The sequence below is a fragment of the Brassica napus genome, chromosome A5 (assembly GCF_020379485.1).
Source record: "Brassica napus cultivar Da-Ae chromosome A5, Da-Ae, whole genome shotgun sequence".
Lineage (NCBI taxonomy): Eukaryota > Viridiplantae > Streptophyta > Magnoliopsida > Brassicales > Brassicaceae > Brassica > Brassica napus.
In genome coordinates this window covers 2427130-2448323 of record NC_063438.1, presented here as the reverse complement: position 1 = coordinate 2448323, position 21194 = coordinate 2427130, and the positions used below count along the sequence as shown (strand labels likewise).

General features: G+C 27.6%; 2 protein-coding genes and 1 long non-coding RNA gene across 9 annotated transcripts; 2 read left to right on the top strand and 1 right to left on the bottom strand.

The window, feature by feature from the left end:
• Positions 1-34: 34 nt before the first annotated feature.
• Positions 35-19466, bottom strand: LOC106391159 (beta-glucosidase 29). Of its 5 annotated transcripts, none has more exons than XM_048780429.1 (13): positions 19447-19466; positions 4662-4731; positions 4494-4549; positions 2878-2953; positions 2681-2758; positions 2524-2611; positions 2131-2386; positions 1929-2047; positions 1621-1838; positions 1478-1512; positions 1285-1390; positions 1037-1145; positions 35-679 (listed from the first exon to the last, which is right to left on the bottom strand). In XM_048780429.1, exons 3-13 carry the CDS (start codon positions 4536-4538, stop codon positions 283-285), a joined length of 1527 nt encoding a protein of 508 aa, XP_048636386.1. In that variant the 5' UTR covers positions 4539-4549; positions 4662-4731; positions 19447-19466; the 3' UTR covers positions 35-282. The 5 variants fall into 5 exon arrangements, with proteins under 5 accessions (XP_048636386.1, XP_048636383.1, XP_048636384.1 ...); XM_048780426.1 differs by lacking the exon at positions 19447-19466 and adding an exon at positions 17109-19446; XM_048780427.1 differs by lacking the exon at positions 19447-19466 and adding an exon at positions 17109-19446 and having other exon boundaries at positions 1354-1390.
• Positions 10417-12243, top strand: LOC106391160 (elicitor peptide 5). Of its 3 annotated transcripts, none has more exons than XM_013831750.3 (6): positions 10417-10657; positions 10844-10906; positions 10992-11265; positions 11359-11452; positions 11692-11936; positions 12017-12243. In XM_013831750.3, the coding sequence occupies exons 5-6, from the start codon at positions 11805-11807 to the stop codon at positions 12137-12139; spliced, it is 255 nt and encodes an 84-aa protein (XP_013687204.1). In that variant the 5' UTR covers positions 10417-10657; positions 10844-10906; positions 10992-11265; positions 11359-11452; positions 11692-11804; the 3' UTR covers positions 12140-12243. The 3 variants fall into 3 exon arrangements, 2 of the variants coding, with proteins under 2 accessions (XP_013687204.1, XP_022574764.1); XM_022719043.2 differs by having other exon boundaries at positions 11689-11936; XR_002664425.2 differs by having other exon boundaries at positions 10418-10657; positions 11692-11915; positions 11997-12243.
• Positions 12561-16928, top strand: LOC125609244. The gene is made up of 2 exons (XR_007339652.1): positions 12561-14497; positions 14836-16928. It is a non-coding gene; the product is annotated as an uncharacterized LOC125609244 (long non-coding RNA).
• Positions 19467-21194: the final 1728 nt, after the last annotated feature.

Sequence of the window (21194 nt, the reverse complement as noted above, 5' to 3'; positions counted from 1 at the left end):
CAAGAGGGGTTATATATACAAAGAACGTAGGTTAGACATTAACAGAGGAATCGATTTCATTGGAGATCCTCAAGGGAGATAAGTGATATCTCTTACACAAAAATCTCATAGGAGTCACTTCCAATTACAAACACGAACATATATATATGCACTTAAATGTGATTACAGTCTATAATCACGAATACATGCATGTCGGCTGGATATTCCGCTTATTGGTAACATACATAGAGTAGCCAAAAACATCACACGTTCAAAGTCTAAGTCTCGTTCACAAAAGATTCTCTAGAGTTCCAAATAACTTTGCGGCCCCAACAAGAAACCGAGCTGATCATTAGGATTCTCAAAAGCGCAGATATCTTTTCCCTCTTCTTCTATTCTCGATGTGTTTGTCATGAGATTTATAATAGAATCAATCGATGTCTCAAAACCTTCTGAATCATCCAAAGTCTTGTTATTATTTTCTTCCTTCCAACCTTCTTCATTCTCTGTTTGTTCACCTTTTAGCACCGGTATATTGAGAAACTGTTTGAACCAGTGGACGGAATCTTTAGGATACCGTTTAAGATCGTTTTCGCGGTCAATGTAGTAAAGACCGAATCTAGTAGAGTATCCATGCTCCCATTCAAAGTTGTCCAGTAACGACCACGTGTAATATCCTCTGACGTCACATCCATCATCTCTGTTATAACAGTTAAAATAATTCAAATAACAAGAACAATGTTTGATCGATTGATAAATGAATGGTAATTCATAGCAGAATTTGTATCTTCTATTTCATAAATAACGGGTTTAGTTTGTTTATGCCCTAAATTATTGTGATTACTCTTGATTTCTGAAGATCACACAACATTTTATTATTTTTATTAAATATCATTTGGAAAATGCAAAACGTAAACAAAACAGTAATTCCATTTGCGTTTACAGTTTCACAATGATATTTAACCAATTTATATATATACACATTAACTAGCAAACGCAAACATACCTATTTCCGTCTAATACAATACGGTTTTTAATATATAAAACCTGTGGTTACATTATAGCTTTATGGAGTTGTTGAAGGTGGTCCGTATGATAGCTTATCCTAAATGTATCGTTGAGAATCTCATCTCGTGATTTTGTACCATCATCGTAGTCATTGATTCCTACAAAAATAATTTACGTTAATATATAGAAAACAAACCAATTTTTTTTCTTACAAAAACAGAAAATAATTATTCAATTTTATGATTAATAGCTAAAACTGTATTTACGATGCTAATAGAAAACGATTTTTTTTCTCACCGTTCTCTTTTATATAGACGATAGGATTATTGTATTTATCTTTAACGTAGTTTAGAAGTCTTCGAAAACCTTCTGGGTACGAGTAGTAGAGTACGCCTCGATTTTCCTGTGTGGAAAAAGAACAATGAATATAGAATTTGTGAACTATTATGTTTATCTATAAAAAGGAATATTCAACTAAAACGTTACATACCCCTGGTCCAATTAGGTGGTTACTATGATTTTTTTCTGATCACACGTAAAGTATAAAAAATTAAGATTAGGTTACGAGTTTCACTTGAATTTACTCAAATACAAGAAATTTTTTTTTTTTTTTTTTTCAATTAGCATTCTTACCTTTCCTCTCAAATTGATGATCAGTCCTAAATCGACGCAGTGCAGGGTCAATGTGAGGACGATGAGCGACGAAGCGTGCAGTGTAATAGTTTATTCCAATGAAGTCATATGAATTTCTTAACATCTTTGACTGTTCTGCTGTGAAAGAAGGTAATCTACTACCGGCGTGTTTTTTCATGATTTTTGGATAATCGCCGTAAACTACCGGATCTAGATGCCTAATGCATATACATTGTAAATATAAAATTAGTTTTATGATTAGAAAATATATGTAAAAAAGATTCATGTGTTTGTAAAGTATATATTACCAATCTATTTCTACGGTAAGGCCTCGTTCAACAGCATGTTTGTCGGCAGATGAAGTGAAGTCGTAAGGTTCAAGCCACGGAGGCGATATCACAATCCCAATCTTACCATCTTTTGAAGTCTGTCACACGAATGTTGTTTATTAATACAAATAATCAAATGTAAAAGATTTACATGTTTTAACGAACTTGTATGTATACAAACCTTGTTACATTTTCGGAACTCTTGTACTGCCGCTGCATGAGAAAGAAGAAGATGATGTGATACAATGTAAGGCTCGGTTGCCGAGTCACCGGCTTGACACTTATTATTCACCCATTTCGAGCACCTTCCAACTGCTTTGTTGCCCGTGTCATACCCCGCAATACTTATAACGGATGGTTCATTTATAGTTGTCCACAACTTAACTTTATCTCCGAAGTTTTCAAAACAAACTCTTGCAAAATTTCGAAAATCTTCTCTGATTTCTCGAATTTTAAAACATATTAGTTATAGTTAATTTCTTCTATGTTCATGTAATGACATAATAATCTGTTAAATTATCTGTTAAATTAGTTGATTTTGTATGTCTTGCAATATTTGGTTTAGCTTGCTTACATTATTTGAGGGCTTAAGAAACCACCATACTCGTCCTCGAGAGCTTGAGGATGGTCCCAGTGATAGAGAGTCACCGAAGGTCGAATCCCTACATATTTTGCCCACCAAATTGTATGATATGAGATAACCTATAATTAATTGATTGATTAGTATATACCATGAGCAAGAAGTTCGTCGATGAGAGCGTTATAGAACTGTAAACCTTCTTTATTTACTCCATCCTCTACCTTTCCACCTTTAAATTAAAGATATAGTCTGAGTATTCAGAGTTCAAAAAAAATAAAATAAAAAATAAAAAGTCTGAGTAAATATTCATTAAGAAATTCTGAGGAAAAAATAACGTCAATTACTTACTGGGTATTAACCTAGCCCACGAAATTGAAAATCTGAAAGAGTCCATATTTAGCTCTTTCAGCAATTTGATGTCATCCTGGATCCACAATATTAAATATAATTCTTTATCGAGCTTTTAAAAAGTAGTTTCGCATACAAGACCAGACCAAAAATAACTTTTCCTAAGCCAGCTTCTGTTTTACAAATACTAAGAGAATGCCATTGCATTTAAATTTTAATTATTTTTTGAAAATTATTTCTAACTACCTAAATTTACTTTAGATATTATAGATTGTGTCAATATTATATTTATGGTAACAGCTTTATTAAATTGTATATATAACTATATACTAGTATAATTCACAACTTTAATCGACAGAAAAATATAGTAATCTTATTAATTACACGTAATTATATATTATAAAGCATATCATTGATTTATGTTCCCTATATTTGTGATATTATTTACTTACCAATTGTTCATCCGTTCATGTTTTAATTATTTAGTACTAAAATATAAGTTTATATGTTTCATACATTTATGAAATCAAAATCAAATAATTTGAATTTGATAATGAGACATTTTAAAAATATTTGTGGAAAGAAACATATGGGGAAATATTTTCCAATAATATTATAATAAATATAAGATAATTTCAACAGTATTTTCAGCAACTATTCATATCTTCAAAAAACATAGTTTCCAACTCAACAAAAGATATTTCCAAAATCTTATTCAAATCACGAAAATTTCGTTAAATAATCTCATAATACCTTTTTAAAAAGTGATACTAAATTTCTAAACCAAATTATATATGGACCAAAATTATCTTAGTATTATCATGTCAACCAGGTGACGGGTTAATAACTGATTTTTAGTTTTTAACGGATTTAACCAGATTTTAAATAGTGAAATTTAAGTTATATCTGAACCGAATTATATACGGGTCACCTAGTTTAGTGATTCAATCATGGATTCGAATCGGATATAAACCACTGGAACTCAAGACAATTATAAATGACCCGTGTAATAAACCTTTGGTTAAAAGTTACTAAATAATTAATAAATATTATAAAAAATAAATTTCGTAATCTAAAATTAAAATTCACCACTCTAAGATTAGAAAATTATCAGTAATAAAATAAAATAATAAAATATCAATAAAATTTGGTTTTCTCTATCATTATTCTTTTTATTTTCTTAAAATGATATTGTAATTTTCCAAAAATCTAAAGAATCACAAATAAAATAGTTTATTCAATTTCATGTAATATTTAAAAATATGTAGGAAACTTAATCATTTTTAATATTATCAGATTTATTTTGTTTTATCTGGTCAACCAATGTTGGTGAAGGGTTAATTACGATTTTGGTTTGAAAAAGGTTTAATCGTGTGCTTAAATAGAAGAATTTTAGTTAAATCCAAACCTGACTATATTTGGGTCATTTTATTTAGCCATTTGTCCACATATTAAGATTGGATATGAAGACACTAAGAGTCAAACAATATAAATGTATTAGGCATAAAATTTTAAAACACATAATATTATAATGACTAAATTTTTTGTCTCTTATAAATAATTTTTAATGAAAGAAAATAAATTTCATTAAAGTGCGGATCAAAATCTAGTAATACCTTATAACGATGATAAAAATCGACTGCCACATCTGCATTCTGCATATTTGTTCTTTCTGGAATTTAAAATTTTACAAATCATTATAAAACTATATGGTCATCAATATATATGAAATTAAAGTAACCATTTGAAAATAATTATAGGAAATATTAATAAATAATAAACACCTGGAAAAGTGTGGCTGAAGTAATCCCAAATAGTTGGGGATTTCCCACCTTCACTAGTTGCACCTTCGGTCTGCACAATATGGATAAAAATTACCAAGCTTAATTTGAAGCAACAGGAAAAACATTTAATATAGACCCTAAAACGTATATATGTATAGTTTTGTATTTTAATTATTTAATTTTTGTCCGTTTTGTATGATTGTGGAAACTTATATTTTTTATGACTGTGTGAATTTTTTTTAAAAATATTTCTGAATATATGCCGAAAAATCTTTTAGAATGTTAAACATATTAAGTTTTGAACCTGTGAAAAGTAAATTAGTACAAATTGTAAAATAATATATTTATAGCCCATATTATGTTAACTTCTAATACACGTTTTAAATTCTAAATCAAAATTAAAATAATATATAAATTTTTAAATTTAATCAAAAGTCTATCAAAATTCATGTGATGTAATTTAAATGTCTATTTTATTTCTTTTATAAATAAAAACAAACTTGTTATTAAGATGATTTGGTAGATTTCTATTTTAAGGTTTACAAACAAAATATAAATAATTTTACAACTGTATACTTATTAAGATATCTTATCAAAAATACTGCTATACTTAGAACATTAAAATAAATCATTAAAGAAAATGTAACTATATCTTATCGGCATATACAATCATGTGATTAATTATAATTTTAGTAAAGGTATCGTGTAATATATAGTTTAGAAATATGGCATGTGCCTCAGTTTATATGTTAACACCATTAGAATATGGTTTGTATTTTAATGCGTACAAGTAAAACCATGTAAACGGATTATAAATACGGTCAAGCAAAATCGAATTATTAATAAACTCAATTCCGTTTGTTGCCAAAAAATAAAAAATAAACTCAATTGAAATCTAAACTATTAAAACTGAAGTACAAATAAATCTTAATCCTTAGTTTTCTTCAATAATTACTATCCAATGCCATTACCTTATAAATAGCAACTTTCATAAAAATTGCTAAAAAATTGCCTAATATTTAGCTACCTAATAAATTTAGAAGATATGCAATTATTTATTTATTTAAAAAATTTATAAGTTAATTTTGTAATCTATAAAAACCTATAAAATAGTCAGATTAATTTATTAGTTTATTAAAAATTAAATTGATCAACATGGTTTAAATTTTTCAGAATAATAAAACTAACTCAGTTATATTTAATTAATTAGCATCTTCTAATTTAATTAGTACAATAATATATGTATTTAATTTTTAAACGTTTACAAAAATTAAAAATAAATACCCGTGCGGAGGCACGGGTCAAGATCTAGTATGGTATTTAACGAACGATATGGGTTTGTTGTTAATTTTTCAAACCAACCGAAATAGCATATTCAAACCAATTTATTAGAACCTATAGTTAGTAATTTGAAAAGACATATTTTGTTGGACTATTTAAAACTTAAACTAGATTCAAAAAGATGTGTATATTTTTTGTTTTAATTTTTTAAAAAATTTTAATTTTCATATTTTTTGTAATCATATTTGCGTACAAATCTTAATCAAAATATATTTGATATATTTTATAAAATAATAGCAACTTAAAAGTTGATCTGGCATACACTCATTTTTGTAATTATATGCATGTATGTTCGTTTCCTTATAATCATATTTTTCAATTCTAGATCTTGATCCGCATTTCAAACAAAAGTATAGTGTTGGTTTATAATTTTTTATTTTTTTTCCTGTAAATATGTATGAATTTGATTAATATTTTGTTATTAACTTTCCAATCATAAACTTATGAATACAAATTGAAGCTTTATTTTGAAATGTAAAATATACTGGATTTTCTAGCGTGTCAAAAATATATTGCAGTACAAACTATAAATACTATATATATATATTTACAGTTATCTACTCTATTAAAATAGAGTCATTGTTTTTATCTACTATAAAAAAGTCTATGTTAGACCAAATCTGAATTATTAATATGTTTTCTTAGGTTAATATACTAATTTAGTTTTCAACATATTGTGAACTAAAATAGTGGCCTATTAAGTAACAAAAAAAATATTTTTACGTTGATGATTAAAATTCTTCCTGCTATATAGGACATTTGTTTTTTTTTTTTTTTTTTTTTTTTGACAGCAAAGAATTTACAGACTCATAATGATTCTGTAAACCATATCGGTAACTCCGCATCCATGTGAACGACAAATGACATTTTTTTATATTTGACATTCCACTTTTGTAACAACCGTATTTCATTTAAATATTTCTGTAACATGTTATATTGTATTTATATTAATCATGATATCATACTTAATAAACTAATAAAAAGTTTTCATTCAGTTTTAAATGATTACTAGATTTTGACCCGCACTTAAGAAGCGCGGGTATTTTTTTGGTGACCGTAAACTCAAATATTAAATGAATTTATATTTATTATTAGATATCTAAAATATTTAAAAGCTGTTCTATTATTATTATTTCAGTCCGGTACAATGTTTTCATTGAGTTTTCATATCCAAATCAGACTTGTGGTCGAACCGTAAGATCTAGTAACTCATATATAGTGGGATAGAATATAATAAAATGAATATAGTAAAAGTATCTGAAAATCAAAAAGACTGTTATTAACCCACTGAAAAAAATATAATTTGTTTTTTGTTTTATAAATTTTTGATGTATTAATATACATTTGACTTGTATAAGAAATTTCTTTTAACAAATATTGTTAAGTTTATTTATAAATATATTAATTATCAATCTACCAAAATAGTGAAGCAAGTATTATTTTTTTCCTTTTTTAGTTTTCTATCAAACTATTATCAAATTTTTTTAAAAAAAAATCAGTTTGTGACAGATATTTTATTATTAGAAATCCATACAATTTAAATAATGTTACATTTATATGTATTTATGTATAAAATGGTCTTCATAATTTGGGATTTTGTAAAAAATGGGTATAAAGTTAATTTGGTTAATTTTTTTCTGTGACAAAAGTTAATTGGATTTATAATTTTCTTTTCTGAATGGGTTGTATCAGTTAAATTATCTTTTTTAAGTTTAACGCTCAAAGCCCAATTAATAATATTTATTTTGCTGATAACAAAGTGAGATTAAATAGGGATAACATATAATATATAAGGAAGACCAAAAAAAAAAAGGGTCCAACAACCTTTTATAAGTAGATTTTTAAAGACTGCTTCCCTTTTAATAGTATAGATACTAAAATTGACATATCAATACTATTAAAAGGGAAGGAGTTTTAATAAATCTACTTAAAAAAGTTGTTTGGACCCTTTCATTTTTTAGTCCAACCTATTATATATAACCAAATCTTATAACTATAACCTATTTTATAGCAATCAAATAAAATTCTATTATTCTCCATATTTTATCTGTTACAATATATTACAACTTTATTTTTCATCCCTTATATATTGGACTCATATCTCTATCTTTAGTAACTAAATCTATGGTTACACTATATATTTATACGTGTGAAATAATATGATCATGACATGTTCAACTACAATATATATAACAACTACAACTAATTAATCACCTTCTTCACGACATATAACATTTCCTTTATATAACATACTATTTAATATAGTAGAATAATATCTATGATATGCAACGGACATATGCCACACCCAGACTTATATCAAGTTTAGTGGTAGATCAACTTAATATATTATTAGTATAGTAGAACAATATCTGTAACGCATCACATAGTTTCCAAATTTTTGCAAAATTAAATTTAATAAATCAAACCATCTGTTAAAAACAAAATTATATTTTCTTTTACTTTAAATTAACTTTTTATAAAAATCATTTATAATAAAATTTGTTATTTAAAATAAGTTTAAAACTATTAAAAACCTTACAAATTTATACTATTAACTTAGCCAAAAATATGTCAAATAATTCTTAAGTCTCATCAATTCAGCAAATATAACATTTTTAAAATACACACAAAAGTTAGTGAAAGAGAATAGGTCTGAGCATCGGGTTTTGGGGTAGGTACAGATCATTTTATTTTGGGTTCAGACATTTTGAACATAACTAGGTATTTTTTTGGTTCAAGCTTGTGTTGGTTCCTTTTGGATTAGGGTCGGTTTGAATCCATAATTCAAATATCTATAAAATTAATGTACTATTTGGGTACGTATCAGATTTGGATTGGTTTGATTATTTAGGACACCAAAAAGATTTGAAATTGCCAAACCCCCCCTCCCCCCCCAAACAAATACTCAAAATATTGAAATATCCAAAAAGATCCAAAATGAACCGATCCGTTATGATCCGAGAAATTAAAAAAAAAGCCAATTTTCCGAATACCTAAAATATTTTTTAAAATAAATTGAAATTTTTACCCAAAACCCGAAACTAAAATCGAAAACCTGAACCCAAAACTTAAACAATATTTGTAATACTAAAACATATATAAAATACTCAAATATACCTAATATACACAAAACATTTTAGGCACTTGGGTATCCGATCAGGTATCGGATATGATTTGGACTCGAAAAGAGACATGCGGATCCAAAAATTTAATATGTAAACCTGGACCCAAACCGCACCTATATTTCCAGGTCTATTTCAATTTAGTTTTCCGAATTTGGTAAAATATTCATGTCCAAGGGAGAGTTTTGTAAGTGTACATACAAATTTTAAATAAACAAATTCATGAATTATATAAGGTAAACAAATTATCTTCTTCGATATCATATGATTTTGTAACATAATAATGTAAAACAATTTCAAAATATTAATTCACAAATTTTGTATACAATCCAAAAAAACCCGCGCTTTTGAAGCGCGGGTCCAAATCTAGTTTTATATATTATAACGAGTACAATACTCTCAAATAACCATTTTTAAGTTTTTGTCACAAAATAGACCTCAAAAACTAAAATGTCCAAAATTGCATTTTTTATTTTGAAATTTTTAATTTTTTTTACTTTTTAAAATTTGAAATCCTATTCCAAAAACCCCACTCCTCAACTCTAAACCCTAAACCTTAAACCTTACACTCTAAACCCCAAACTCCACCTCTTATCTCTAAACGATAATGTCTACATTAATTAACCTTAGGGTTATAAGTGTATATTTACTTCTTTTGATAAAACATTTAAGTCTATTTTGGTCATTTTTATTTTTAAGTTCTATATTTGTGACAAAAAATTTATGTCTATCCTAGAGAATTTCTTATAATAATAATAATAATAACAATCCGGTTACTCTAACCAGTTCACCGATAAAACAAAATGATAAAAATAATTGTAACTAAACTGGTAAAAAATAAATATTTATATTACACAATCAACATTTACATCTTATAATGTAATTTAATCAAATTATAATACATATTAACAACCCTAAACCTGTTCAAATAAATTTCTGAACCGATTTTAATATAAAATAAGAACATGCAATTATTTGTATTGAATTGATAAAACATACATAAAAGAAAAATATTATCCGCGTTTTAACGCGGATTAGATTCTAGTGCTAAATTATAACACATACCATAAAAACCATAATTTATATAAGAATTATAATATCATATTTTTAGTAAAATAGTCTAAACCGGGCCAACTATACAATCCTAACGGCAGTAATTTACTTTATATATATATATATATATGTATATATATATAAGAAGTATTGAAAAAAAAATTTATGTTGTATCACTTACATTTTATTTTCTGTAACTTATCTATATATATAAAGGGGGCTTTTCTCTCACCTCCTGCTGCCACGTCATCAGAGAGCTAGGGGCAAAAGATGCCACGTGTTTTCTTAATTTTCGTTGCTAAAATTATGTTCTCTAATTGGGCTGTAACTTTAATTCTCGAGCATTATGTTTAGAACTAACCCTTTCTACCTTCTCTTCTCTTACGCAGCTGTTTCTGTCGCCGGAGTTGGGTAAACGGCAACAATTATGCTTCCTTCTCGCAGCCACCGTTACGCTAAGCATTAACGTCACTGAATCAAGTAATCCCACTAACCATTTTTCAATGTAGCTCACCTTGAGGAGCTTAGTTCCGTGTATATATACACCTGAAGATTGCGCAAGCTCAATCCTTTACCTTTTCAGAATTTCGAATTTTTGTTATTTGATTTAGTTTAGGCCTAATTTTGTCTTATCGATCATGGCAATTTTTCAAATTCATTTTTCAGAGCTGAAGGCTGGCCGATACAAACAAATGATGAAGGGATGATGCGTGGTGAATTGATGCGAAGGTTTATCGTAGCATTATCTAACTTTTTAATTACAGTTATAGAGAAACGCAATTTTGTTTCTCTGATCCATCCTCTCCATTCGCAGGCTACGCTTATACAAGGGTCGATCAACGTTCACCGGCTAAACACCTTCAGACATGTCTTGCAAGAAGGCTTGGTTTATGAGCTAAGTGTTTTCGATGTGGCATGAAGCAACCCGAGCTTCAGGTTTGGGGATGCTCCTGTGTCTATTAGGTTCACCGAGCATACCATCTTTGTTGAGCTCACTTAAACCAATGAGCTGATCCAGAGGAAGAGTTTTCGGTTCTGCAATCATGACTGGCTTTTCGCACTTGCCAACACGAATACTGAGTTACAAGGTTTAAATCTTTAAACATCCTTTATAAGGGATCCATAATTTTATGATACAATTCACTGGCAGGTACACTTAATTGTTGTCTTGGCTGTGACAGATATGGTTGGCGAAGTTAGTTGTATCAGAACAGCTTACAACAACAAAGAGACCCATAGTACTCAATGCCTTATGGCAACTATAAGGCTTGATAGGTATGGCTCGATACCCACGACTATCCTTTTGCAAATTTATTTCCCTCCTTAAACATATATGTGCTTTCTCCGTAAATAAATAAAAACCGATATTTTCACTGCATAATTTGGGAGAAAATACGATCCGGTACATGGACCATAAATCGGACTTGAGTTTTTTTGTTTTTTTTTTTTTGCGAACAAATCTCGGTGAATATTGGACTGCTTATCGGACCTATCATTTTTTTTTCTTCTAGCAGCTTCTACAAAGACAGATACCCCTGTATAGAAATGAGGAACAAATAGTCGAGAGGGAACATTTAAGAGGGTGATTGATCTTTTGGTTAGAGAGAGAGAAATTAAAAGACAGAAGATGCAGAAAGAGAGCGATAACAAAAGACATAGGTGCAAGCTCATCACTCAAACTGCGATGGCTTTCCTAGACTGTCTGAATCTCAGACACTCATCTTCTTCTTCAGACATGGTGAAAGCTAAAGCAAGAAATGTAAACTGATGATTCTCTTCTCTTTCGTTTAACTAAACGAGTGTTTTCTTTTCTGCTTAGCTTCTCTTTTTGTGAGGTAGGAGGCAGAAGTAGCTTCATCTGTCGAAACTTCTGCTAGGAGTCTAAACGTGTCGAGTAAATTGACAAGGAAACCGCCGGTGAGCTCAGGGAAAAGAGGTGGAGTTAACAGCTACGACATGTAGGATGTAGCTACAAGTCTTTTTTTAACTTTGTCACGGTGTAAAATAGGGTGATCTTTGTGTACCAGTAACTCTAAAAGAAACTTGATTTGCGTCTCGAGATTCAACATCATCTTCATAGTTTCACAATAATCAAACTAGAGTATTCTTAAGCTACAAACACTAGCTAGACTCGGTTTCTGGAAAAGGGCAAGTGAAAATGAGGAAGAGATGGGATGTGACTATAATAAACCTTCTACTGCTTAACTCGCTTTGCAAAATAACTTGCGGCAGTTTTGGAGAAGCGAGTGATTGTGAATAACAATTGCCATAAAGAACGTCCCTTAACGATCCCTTCCCTCAAGTTCCTTGCTGCTTTAGCCACCACTGGTTCTGTGTCCTCTCTCTCGGTCTGATGCATCACCTCCTGCATTGAAGCTACTGATGAAGTAAACATAGAAGTTCCAAGAGAGAAAAGCCCCCTTTATATATATAGATTCTTATTGCAAGAGAGATGATATTTATAAACAAGACAATAATAGAAATTAGGCATATTATTTTCATTAGATGTACAAAGCTATCATAGATAAAAACTAAGAAATTATGATATATTTTTTATAAATATAATTAGGTTTAAAAAAAAGCTATTTCGAAATTCTTATGGATGTATATATCAAATTTATGAGAATATTTATAATAGTAAATAAAAGTACCAATATATTCAAGAATTTTTTTATAAAAACTTAGTTAACAGAGACTGAAGTTATGTATCATAACATCAACGGTACCCGAAAATGATTTTTTTAAAAACAGCTAAGTAAATTTAAACATAATATATAATCAAAATTAAAAGAAAAATGTCAAAATTAAAGAAGAAATTTTGAAGAGGGAAAATAACTTATACTGTCACAATGAAGTCCCAAAAAATTGCCACATCTTCAACATAAACAAAGTATGTGAGGATTGTTACTATTTTATTAGGATGAAACAATTTTTTTTCCTTCAAACATGATAATCACAAAAAACAAATTGACATTTTTCCTTCTCAAATATCAACTGTATTTTATGTTTAAATTTCAACTAAATTAACTTTGTTACGACTATCGGTTTTTATTATACTTTTATTTAATCGATCAGTCACAACCACTTATGCTATTTCACTTTGAACTAAGCAACTTCAAAAAAAGTTATACACTATGGTCGCTAACCACTATCAAATGGATCAGAAAATATATTATTTTTCAACATATTTTCTCATCTTCATATTTTTGAACATATTTTCTTTACAAAAACTATAAAATAAAATATAAATTCATTTAAGAATAAAATATATGAACCCGGCGCGTAGCGCCGGAAAACCACTAGTTTTATATAAAATGAATGGTTTTGTAATTTACGTTTTGGATTTAGGTTGTGCGGGTCCGAGAATTAAAGGAGGAGGAGAGGTTACATGGTTCTAAGTAGGTAACATGGCAAAATAATTGTTGGACTAAACATATATTAATAGGTATGGTATTATTTTAATAGAATAGATGATAATTTATCAATATATAAAAACGAGATTCCAAATTACTATAGTTCACGAGAGGCCCATTATAGCTAACCTAACTTAATGTTTTATATAAATTTGACCTGAGAGGCCCATGAGATTTTTCTTGGAATCGTCTGCCGTACTTACATAGTGGAGAAAGTTATAAAAAAAGTTTTGGGTAAAATTAGTCAAGAAAGTTAAACGCCATATAAAGTCATTTGTCTTATAAAGATACTGCAATTTTTTTGATGTTCTTTTTTTCTTTTTGGGTAAAGTTTTAAAAGAAATTAACAAGTTCTATGACGTTGATGATTTTATCCTCCACCTTTTTTGTTTGGTTTTCCTCAAATCTACACCTTTTTGTTTATGTTACCATACATAATAAATAAACTTTATAATCAAGATCTAGAATACATAAATATGATTATAAAGAAATAGGTATACGGCATATGATTACAAAGAAACGAATGTATGCCGGATCTATCAATACTATTAAAACTGAAGGGGTTTTTTTGAGGTCACCTTGAAGTTTTGAAGTATTTACAGATCTCTGCCACTGAAATATTTTAAAGCTATGCTTTTTAATTATATTATTATTATTCCACTAAATCTTTTTTCTAACAAACAAGATATTGCCTTTTATCTATTCCTTTCAACTAAATCGTTTAGGCATAAAAAATTATCTATATTATTTCTATTAACTGTACCAATCTGGTGGAAAAATTCAGCAAGAAATCTAGGCTTGATTTTGGAGACTGGAGCTCACGAGCCACCGCTAAACCAACGACTCCGACACCAATTACGACTGCACTGTTTAATCCTCTAGAGATTCTTCTTTAATTGGCCACAAGGTATTTGTGAAATCTGTGGCTGAATTGTAAAAGTATTTGATGGCATCTTTTGATATGTTGAGCATGTGTTGTTCTTGAGTCCGTCTATGGTTTTAATGTTTCTTTCAGCGAGTTGATTAAGGGAATTTCAATTACTTCAACTGTAAAGTTAGCTCTTTTGTTTATCAGCTTATGGTTAAAACCACGCAAATCCTTCCTTTAGACAAAAAAATGCTGATGTTTTTTTTTTTTGAAAAAGGGCTTTGGTGTTTGATGTTTTGTTATATATATATATATATATATATTTTTAAATATTTAATTAGATTGTGAAATTGGTATTCTGAAAATTTGTGGTTTAGGACGTAGCTGCATTTGGGTCAGAAGAACATTTCTTCTAGCTGTTAAATGGGATTAGCCATCATTGTGGCATTACCTAATTGTGAAAAAGTAAGTTCTTCATTTTACCAAAAAAAAAAAAGTAAGTTCTTGCTGTTTGCTTTGGGTTTTATTATGTGTGTCATTTCTTTCGTCATACACGGCATTCGTTGATCAGACATCAAAGGCAACTTATTCACTTTGGAAGCATCATTGCCATGTGGCGTTAGTCGTTACATTTCTGTTTCAAAAGGTATGTTATTAACTTTGGAAGCATCGGCCATCATTGATCATATTATTAGATTTTCATATCATGGATTTTCATTAACTTAATTCAGGGTTTGCGTTAAAATGCTATATAATATCTTTAACAACTATTTTACATGGTTTTATAATTAAAATATTGTTGAATAACAGTTTTTCAACTGATATCTTTAACAAAATTGATTTTGTTCTTTGTTTACGAGATATTCTTTTATGCTAAAAGTATTTTTGTATAATCATCCTAAATAAATTGTAAAAAATTTAAGTATTTGACTCATTTGAGTTATCACACTTTTATTCTATAATTCATAAAAGATTTGAATATTGTGTGAGGCTACTCATAAGAATAACTTGTGATTACATTTTGAAAAGATTTGTGCTTTAAAAAAAAATCTAAGTATATTTAAATATATAACTTCCTTAATTTCAATATATTTTGATAATAATCCTAACTAAATTGTAAGAAAAATATATATTTGAATTTTTAATATCATACAAGATTTTAATATTTAATTTATAAAAGATGTGTATATTGCGCTTTCATTTTGAAAATATTATTTGCTTCCAAAATTGAAAAATATAAATATACTGGAATAAATTACTTCCTTAAATTTGATATAGAAAAATTCCATAATTTTGTATTTAATGAGAGATTTTGCATATATCAACTTCCATAATTTGTAAGAAGATATTCCTCTCAATAACTTGTGCAATACTAAATATTAATAAATCTACTATTTTTGGTATTGATTACGATTTATAAAGTATAGAAAATTAGATTAAAATATCTATTAATTTATATGAACCAACATTAGATATTTTAATCTAATTTTCTATACTTTATAAATCGTAATCAATACCAAAAATAGTAGAAAACCCAAGAAAAACTGAAAACCCAATGGATTTTCTTTTTTCCTTCTTGAGCATTTCCTTCTTGAGCATAGAAAACCCAACATTAGAAAATTAGATTAAACCCAAGAAACCCACTTAAAGTATAGAAAACCACACCGATTCAATAACAATTCCTATATTTTGTAAAAGAAAAACTGAAACCAAATTGAAAGAAAATTGAGAACCGAACTATCCAAAATACAATTTATATATCTAAAATAATAATTATATTTAGTTTTAAAATGATCGAATAATCTAAAAGTACTATTTAAAAACTAAACTACCCATAAATTTGGATTATCCTATTACTTTTTATCCAAAATATTTTAAATTATCCTAACTCTCCTATAGAACTGAATCACCAATATATTTTTATCCAAACTATTTAAATTTATCCTATATTTTATCAAAAAAATTTAAAATAATTTTTTTATCTGAATTATTCAAAACTATCCGAAAAATGGGAACCGAACCTGAACCTAATTGAACTCAAAATTTTATCAGATTTTTAACATTGTTATTCGAACAACACCCAAAAACCATAATAACCAAACCGAAACTAATTCCAAATTCATAAAAAAACCTACAAAAACCGAAAAAACAAAACCACAACCAAACCAAAACCGAACCAAAACTAAAAAGAAAAAATTGGAACATAACCAAAAACCGAACACCCATGCTTAAACTTATAACGAACAAACAAACGGGTTAATAAATTTGTCAACAAAAAATAGTTCCGCGCTTTTAAAGAGCGGGTCAAAATCTAGTTTATAATTAGAAAGAAAAGAGCATACGGACATGTGATTAAAATAATAAATAGACTTTATAATTATATTTGTCTATTCTATAGCATGCATTACGAACAAATTGTATCAAATACCATTATAATCATGCAATCTTTAATAATCCCGGTTTGTTAACGGCTTGGATCAAAAATAATGTAAACTTAAATTAAAAAATGTATCAGATACCAACCAAAAAAAGCAACCATATATCATCTTAAGCTGAACAACACCTCAAAACAATCGATATATAACCTGACTAGTTATTTCATGTACTATCTTCTCTTTTGATGCATGTTACAGTTACAATATCAAATTACCTGAAAGGCCGACGTTGCAGTTCCAAAAATGAAATCATCTGGAAAATCACTTCTATCAAGTAGTCGAGATTCAGGAGAAGGAGAAATAACGTTTTTTGTAAACCACGTCGCTATCAGAAGGAGAATGAGAAAAGGCAATTTCATTCTTATTTTCTGGGTATTTGATTTCAAAGGTTCGTGGTTTTCTTCAAAGTGAGAAGAGATTTGTAGTCGTTACAAACAATGCGCTTCTCTACCTGTATATATAGAGCTTCGTCTCGTGACATTGATCTACGTGGAAGTGTATATCCTTAGGGCCAAGAACTCTTTTTGCATGTAAAAACTCTCTAGAACGCTTACAACTTTCACTCCAAAAGGCTGACGATTCCCCTATTACGTACTTCGATGAAATCGAGGCCATTGAAACATCCACTATAAACCAAACTACCTTTAGTTGAATATCTAATTACATATGAATATAATATGTTTTTGTAACTTACATACAAATATATGTTACAGAAAATATAGTTTTTATATTTTAGTAGAAGTGGAATAAAATATATTTTTTATATTTTAGTAGAAGTGGAATTAGAAGTTTAATTACTGAAATTCGAAACAACATATCAATTATTTAGAATTCATATGGAAATCAGGAACAAGAGTACACTTCCACATGGATCAACGTCAGGAGACTAAGAAACGCATTGTTTGTAACGACTACAAATCTCATCTCTTCTCACTCCGCGAATCTTTGATATCAAATACCCAAAATAATAAGGATGAAGTTGCATTTCCTCATTTATTAAACAACATATTAATTATTGAATTGCAAACTTTGCCAGAAAAAAACATGCAAACTGTGAACTATAAGAGTAAATTAAGGCGATGCTAACTGCGTTTAGAGTTTGTCGTTTGAAAAGGACATTAAGTTATAATCTAAATTAAATTAGAAAAGGACTTTAAGCAAATCGATTAAGGAAAATACCTAAATATGGCTCCTTTGTCGACCCGCATGGATGATTGGATTTGAAGTTGGTTGAAAACATAACAACAATACTAGCACAAACCTTAATTAATGTTTTAATTGAAGAAAATGTAATATAGTTAAATGATGTCTGGATACTGCTGACAAAAAAAACATATTTGATATTGTTAGGAAAACCAATCTATACCTGTTAAGAAATTAACATATGCTGTTCAAAACTAAATGTAGTTTAGAACATTTTCTAAAATAAAGATGACTCAAATGTACGTAATTATGTACTATCTAAACAAACAATAATTAAATACTATTTGGTATAGTGATTTAACTGAATATTCATTAATATTTCTGTACTATGAGATATGAATTTTGGGTTTCTGAGATTTCTGTTTATTAACGATTATGTAAATTAATGAAAAAATATTTATATGAAATCTTCAGCATAGTGCAACTGAAATCATCCAACGTAAAATTTCATAAAGCAACTCAAAATTATGGTACAGTCAAATGTAAATCTTCTTAAGAAATGTAAAATTGTCGGTTGTAGAGTTATTTATATAATATTTAACTTGTAATTATATAATAAATAATGTTAAACAAAGAAAAATGTATACAATCTTAATATTAAACTTGAAATATTGACTGTAATATGCTTCAAGGATCTGATACACCTGGTGAGTCCATACTAAGTGATTTTCATGTGAAATTTAGTAGTTAAACTACCAGAATAAAATAGTTTGTTGACGAGATTTTAATTATCCAAGAAGACACTAAAAACGGAAGGATAAACAAACTGAAGAAATTTTAGTTATTTTCATCGAATTTAATTTTTTTCTTACATTCTTGTTTCTCTTATAACCACACTAAAATTAGATGGAAAGATTATTTGGTAGCATCCTCTATCAGACGAGTTATTTTTGCCTACTACGGATCCAATACTACCCCTTAATTTTCTTCTTACAATAGAAAGAAATTGAAATTTCTTCCAAAAATGGTTACTCTACTTTCTCAATGATAAACAAAGAATATAATGAGTATACATCCAATAACTAGCATATAAATATACATGAATCACTACTATATATACATCACAAATCATTACATATATTTTTAAATCAGATTTTCAAATTATTGTATCTGATATAATTTGGGAACACATTGCCAATGAATTTGGCATGCCATACCAGTGTTTGTATCAAACTACTAAAGGTTTGTAGCTTATCAAGCATATAGCATAGATGATACAAATTTCTGAGCTATTTAAGAATCGAAAAGTTTTACAAAATGCAGAGAAGTTAGAAACACTTACTTGAATACTTGAAACAGTAATTGTGTGATTCATTTACATAAGAAAGGAAGATGATTGGATTCACATACCTAATTTAGAAAAAATAAAACCATTATTTTCCGAGCTGATAGCCTTGCAAAAGGCACTCGATTTCGCGATATACCTTTCTCTTATGTAAACACTAAGGCTTCCGAGTTAGATGGTTTATAAGAACAACCTCTTGGAATTTGTTTAATAATATATAGAGCTTTAGATGTTAAAAAAATAATTGTCTTCCATAAAAAAATTAATAGTGTAGAACATTTAAAATCAAGTAATAGCTGGTTCTTAAAATAATTTCACTTTGAACGGCATAAATCTTTTGACTTTTATACTAAAATTTGTCTTAGTTATTAAAATTTTATAAGGATGACGGATTGAGGGATCTCACTGAAGGTTTATTAATCCAAGTTATATACGGAATCAAAATCGTCAAATTTAAAACGTTAATAAAATCGTCAAGTGAAATTAAAATGAACGACAATGTCATAAATGACCTTACAACAATTATAATATTGTAATAATATATATTACACAATTTATTATCCATAAATTATAATAATTAATATATTATAGTATATAATCAATGAAAAACAAATATAGAGCTTATTATTTGTAAATAATGATATTGATATAGATATTATATATATATATATATATATATATTTAGTATATTGTTATAATTTATAAACGATTAAGTCGTCTAACTAATAATCTAGACATTCGATTAATCGTTCTATGCGTTAGACGTTGAGTCACCGCATATTTAGAGACTAGCGGTTTCTTAAACACTGATACATTAATTAGTTTTCCCTTATATATTGTTTAATACATTTTCTTTTAAATCTATTGATAGATAATTTTAAAAGCGAATCGATGTAAAATTTGTTTTCTAAAATAGCTAGATATCATAACTTTCTAATATTGATCATTACTATTAAAAATATATATACTTATCAAAATATTATCAAACAAAACATATCATTCACATTTAATAAGATTTTCAGACAAATATATTGTTAGTTTGACAATTATAATTGGTGACTTTTTTATTTTTGTTTGATTACATTTTGTATAAGAATTATGTATATTGGTTCAATTATATGATTAATCATGAAAATATAAAAATTTAAAAAATATTATTTTATTTTAGTTTTTTTTTTTATTAATTCATGTAAAATATATTATTCATGTAAAATTTATTTTAAAAAATAAATGACATCTTTCATTTATTTAAAGATATTTGTATGTATATTTAAATTAAAATATTAATGATCAATGTAATATTCACATATATGATGAACCATAATCAAAATAGAAAAACGAAATATATATATATATATATATATATATATATATATATATACATATCTTAGTTTAATCAAATTAGTATATTATGGTGAAATATTTTAAATTGGGATTTTAGTTTGTAGATTAGAAAATTAAAAATGCTTTTTATTTTTATGTAAAAAAGTTATGTTAATATATCTAAATGTTTGAAGATAAACAAAATATTTGTCATATTCATTAAAACATATTTAAATGAAAAAATTGATTTAAATATTTAATAATATGATATATTTGCAGATAATGATTTGTCTCTAACAAAAAAAAGAGCTGTGGTTAGAATATGATTAGAAAATAAATTTATGAACTATTAAATGTTTTGTTAAAATATTTGGGTTAAATAATAAAAAGATGAAAAATTGAATTTTTAATAAAATTTTAAAATAACTGAATAAGTGATGATATATCAATTTTTGTTGTGCATTATGTTATTATATTGTTTTATGAGAAG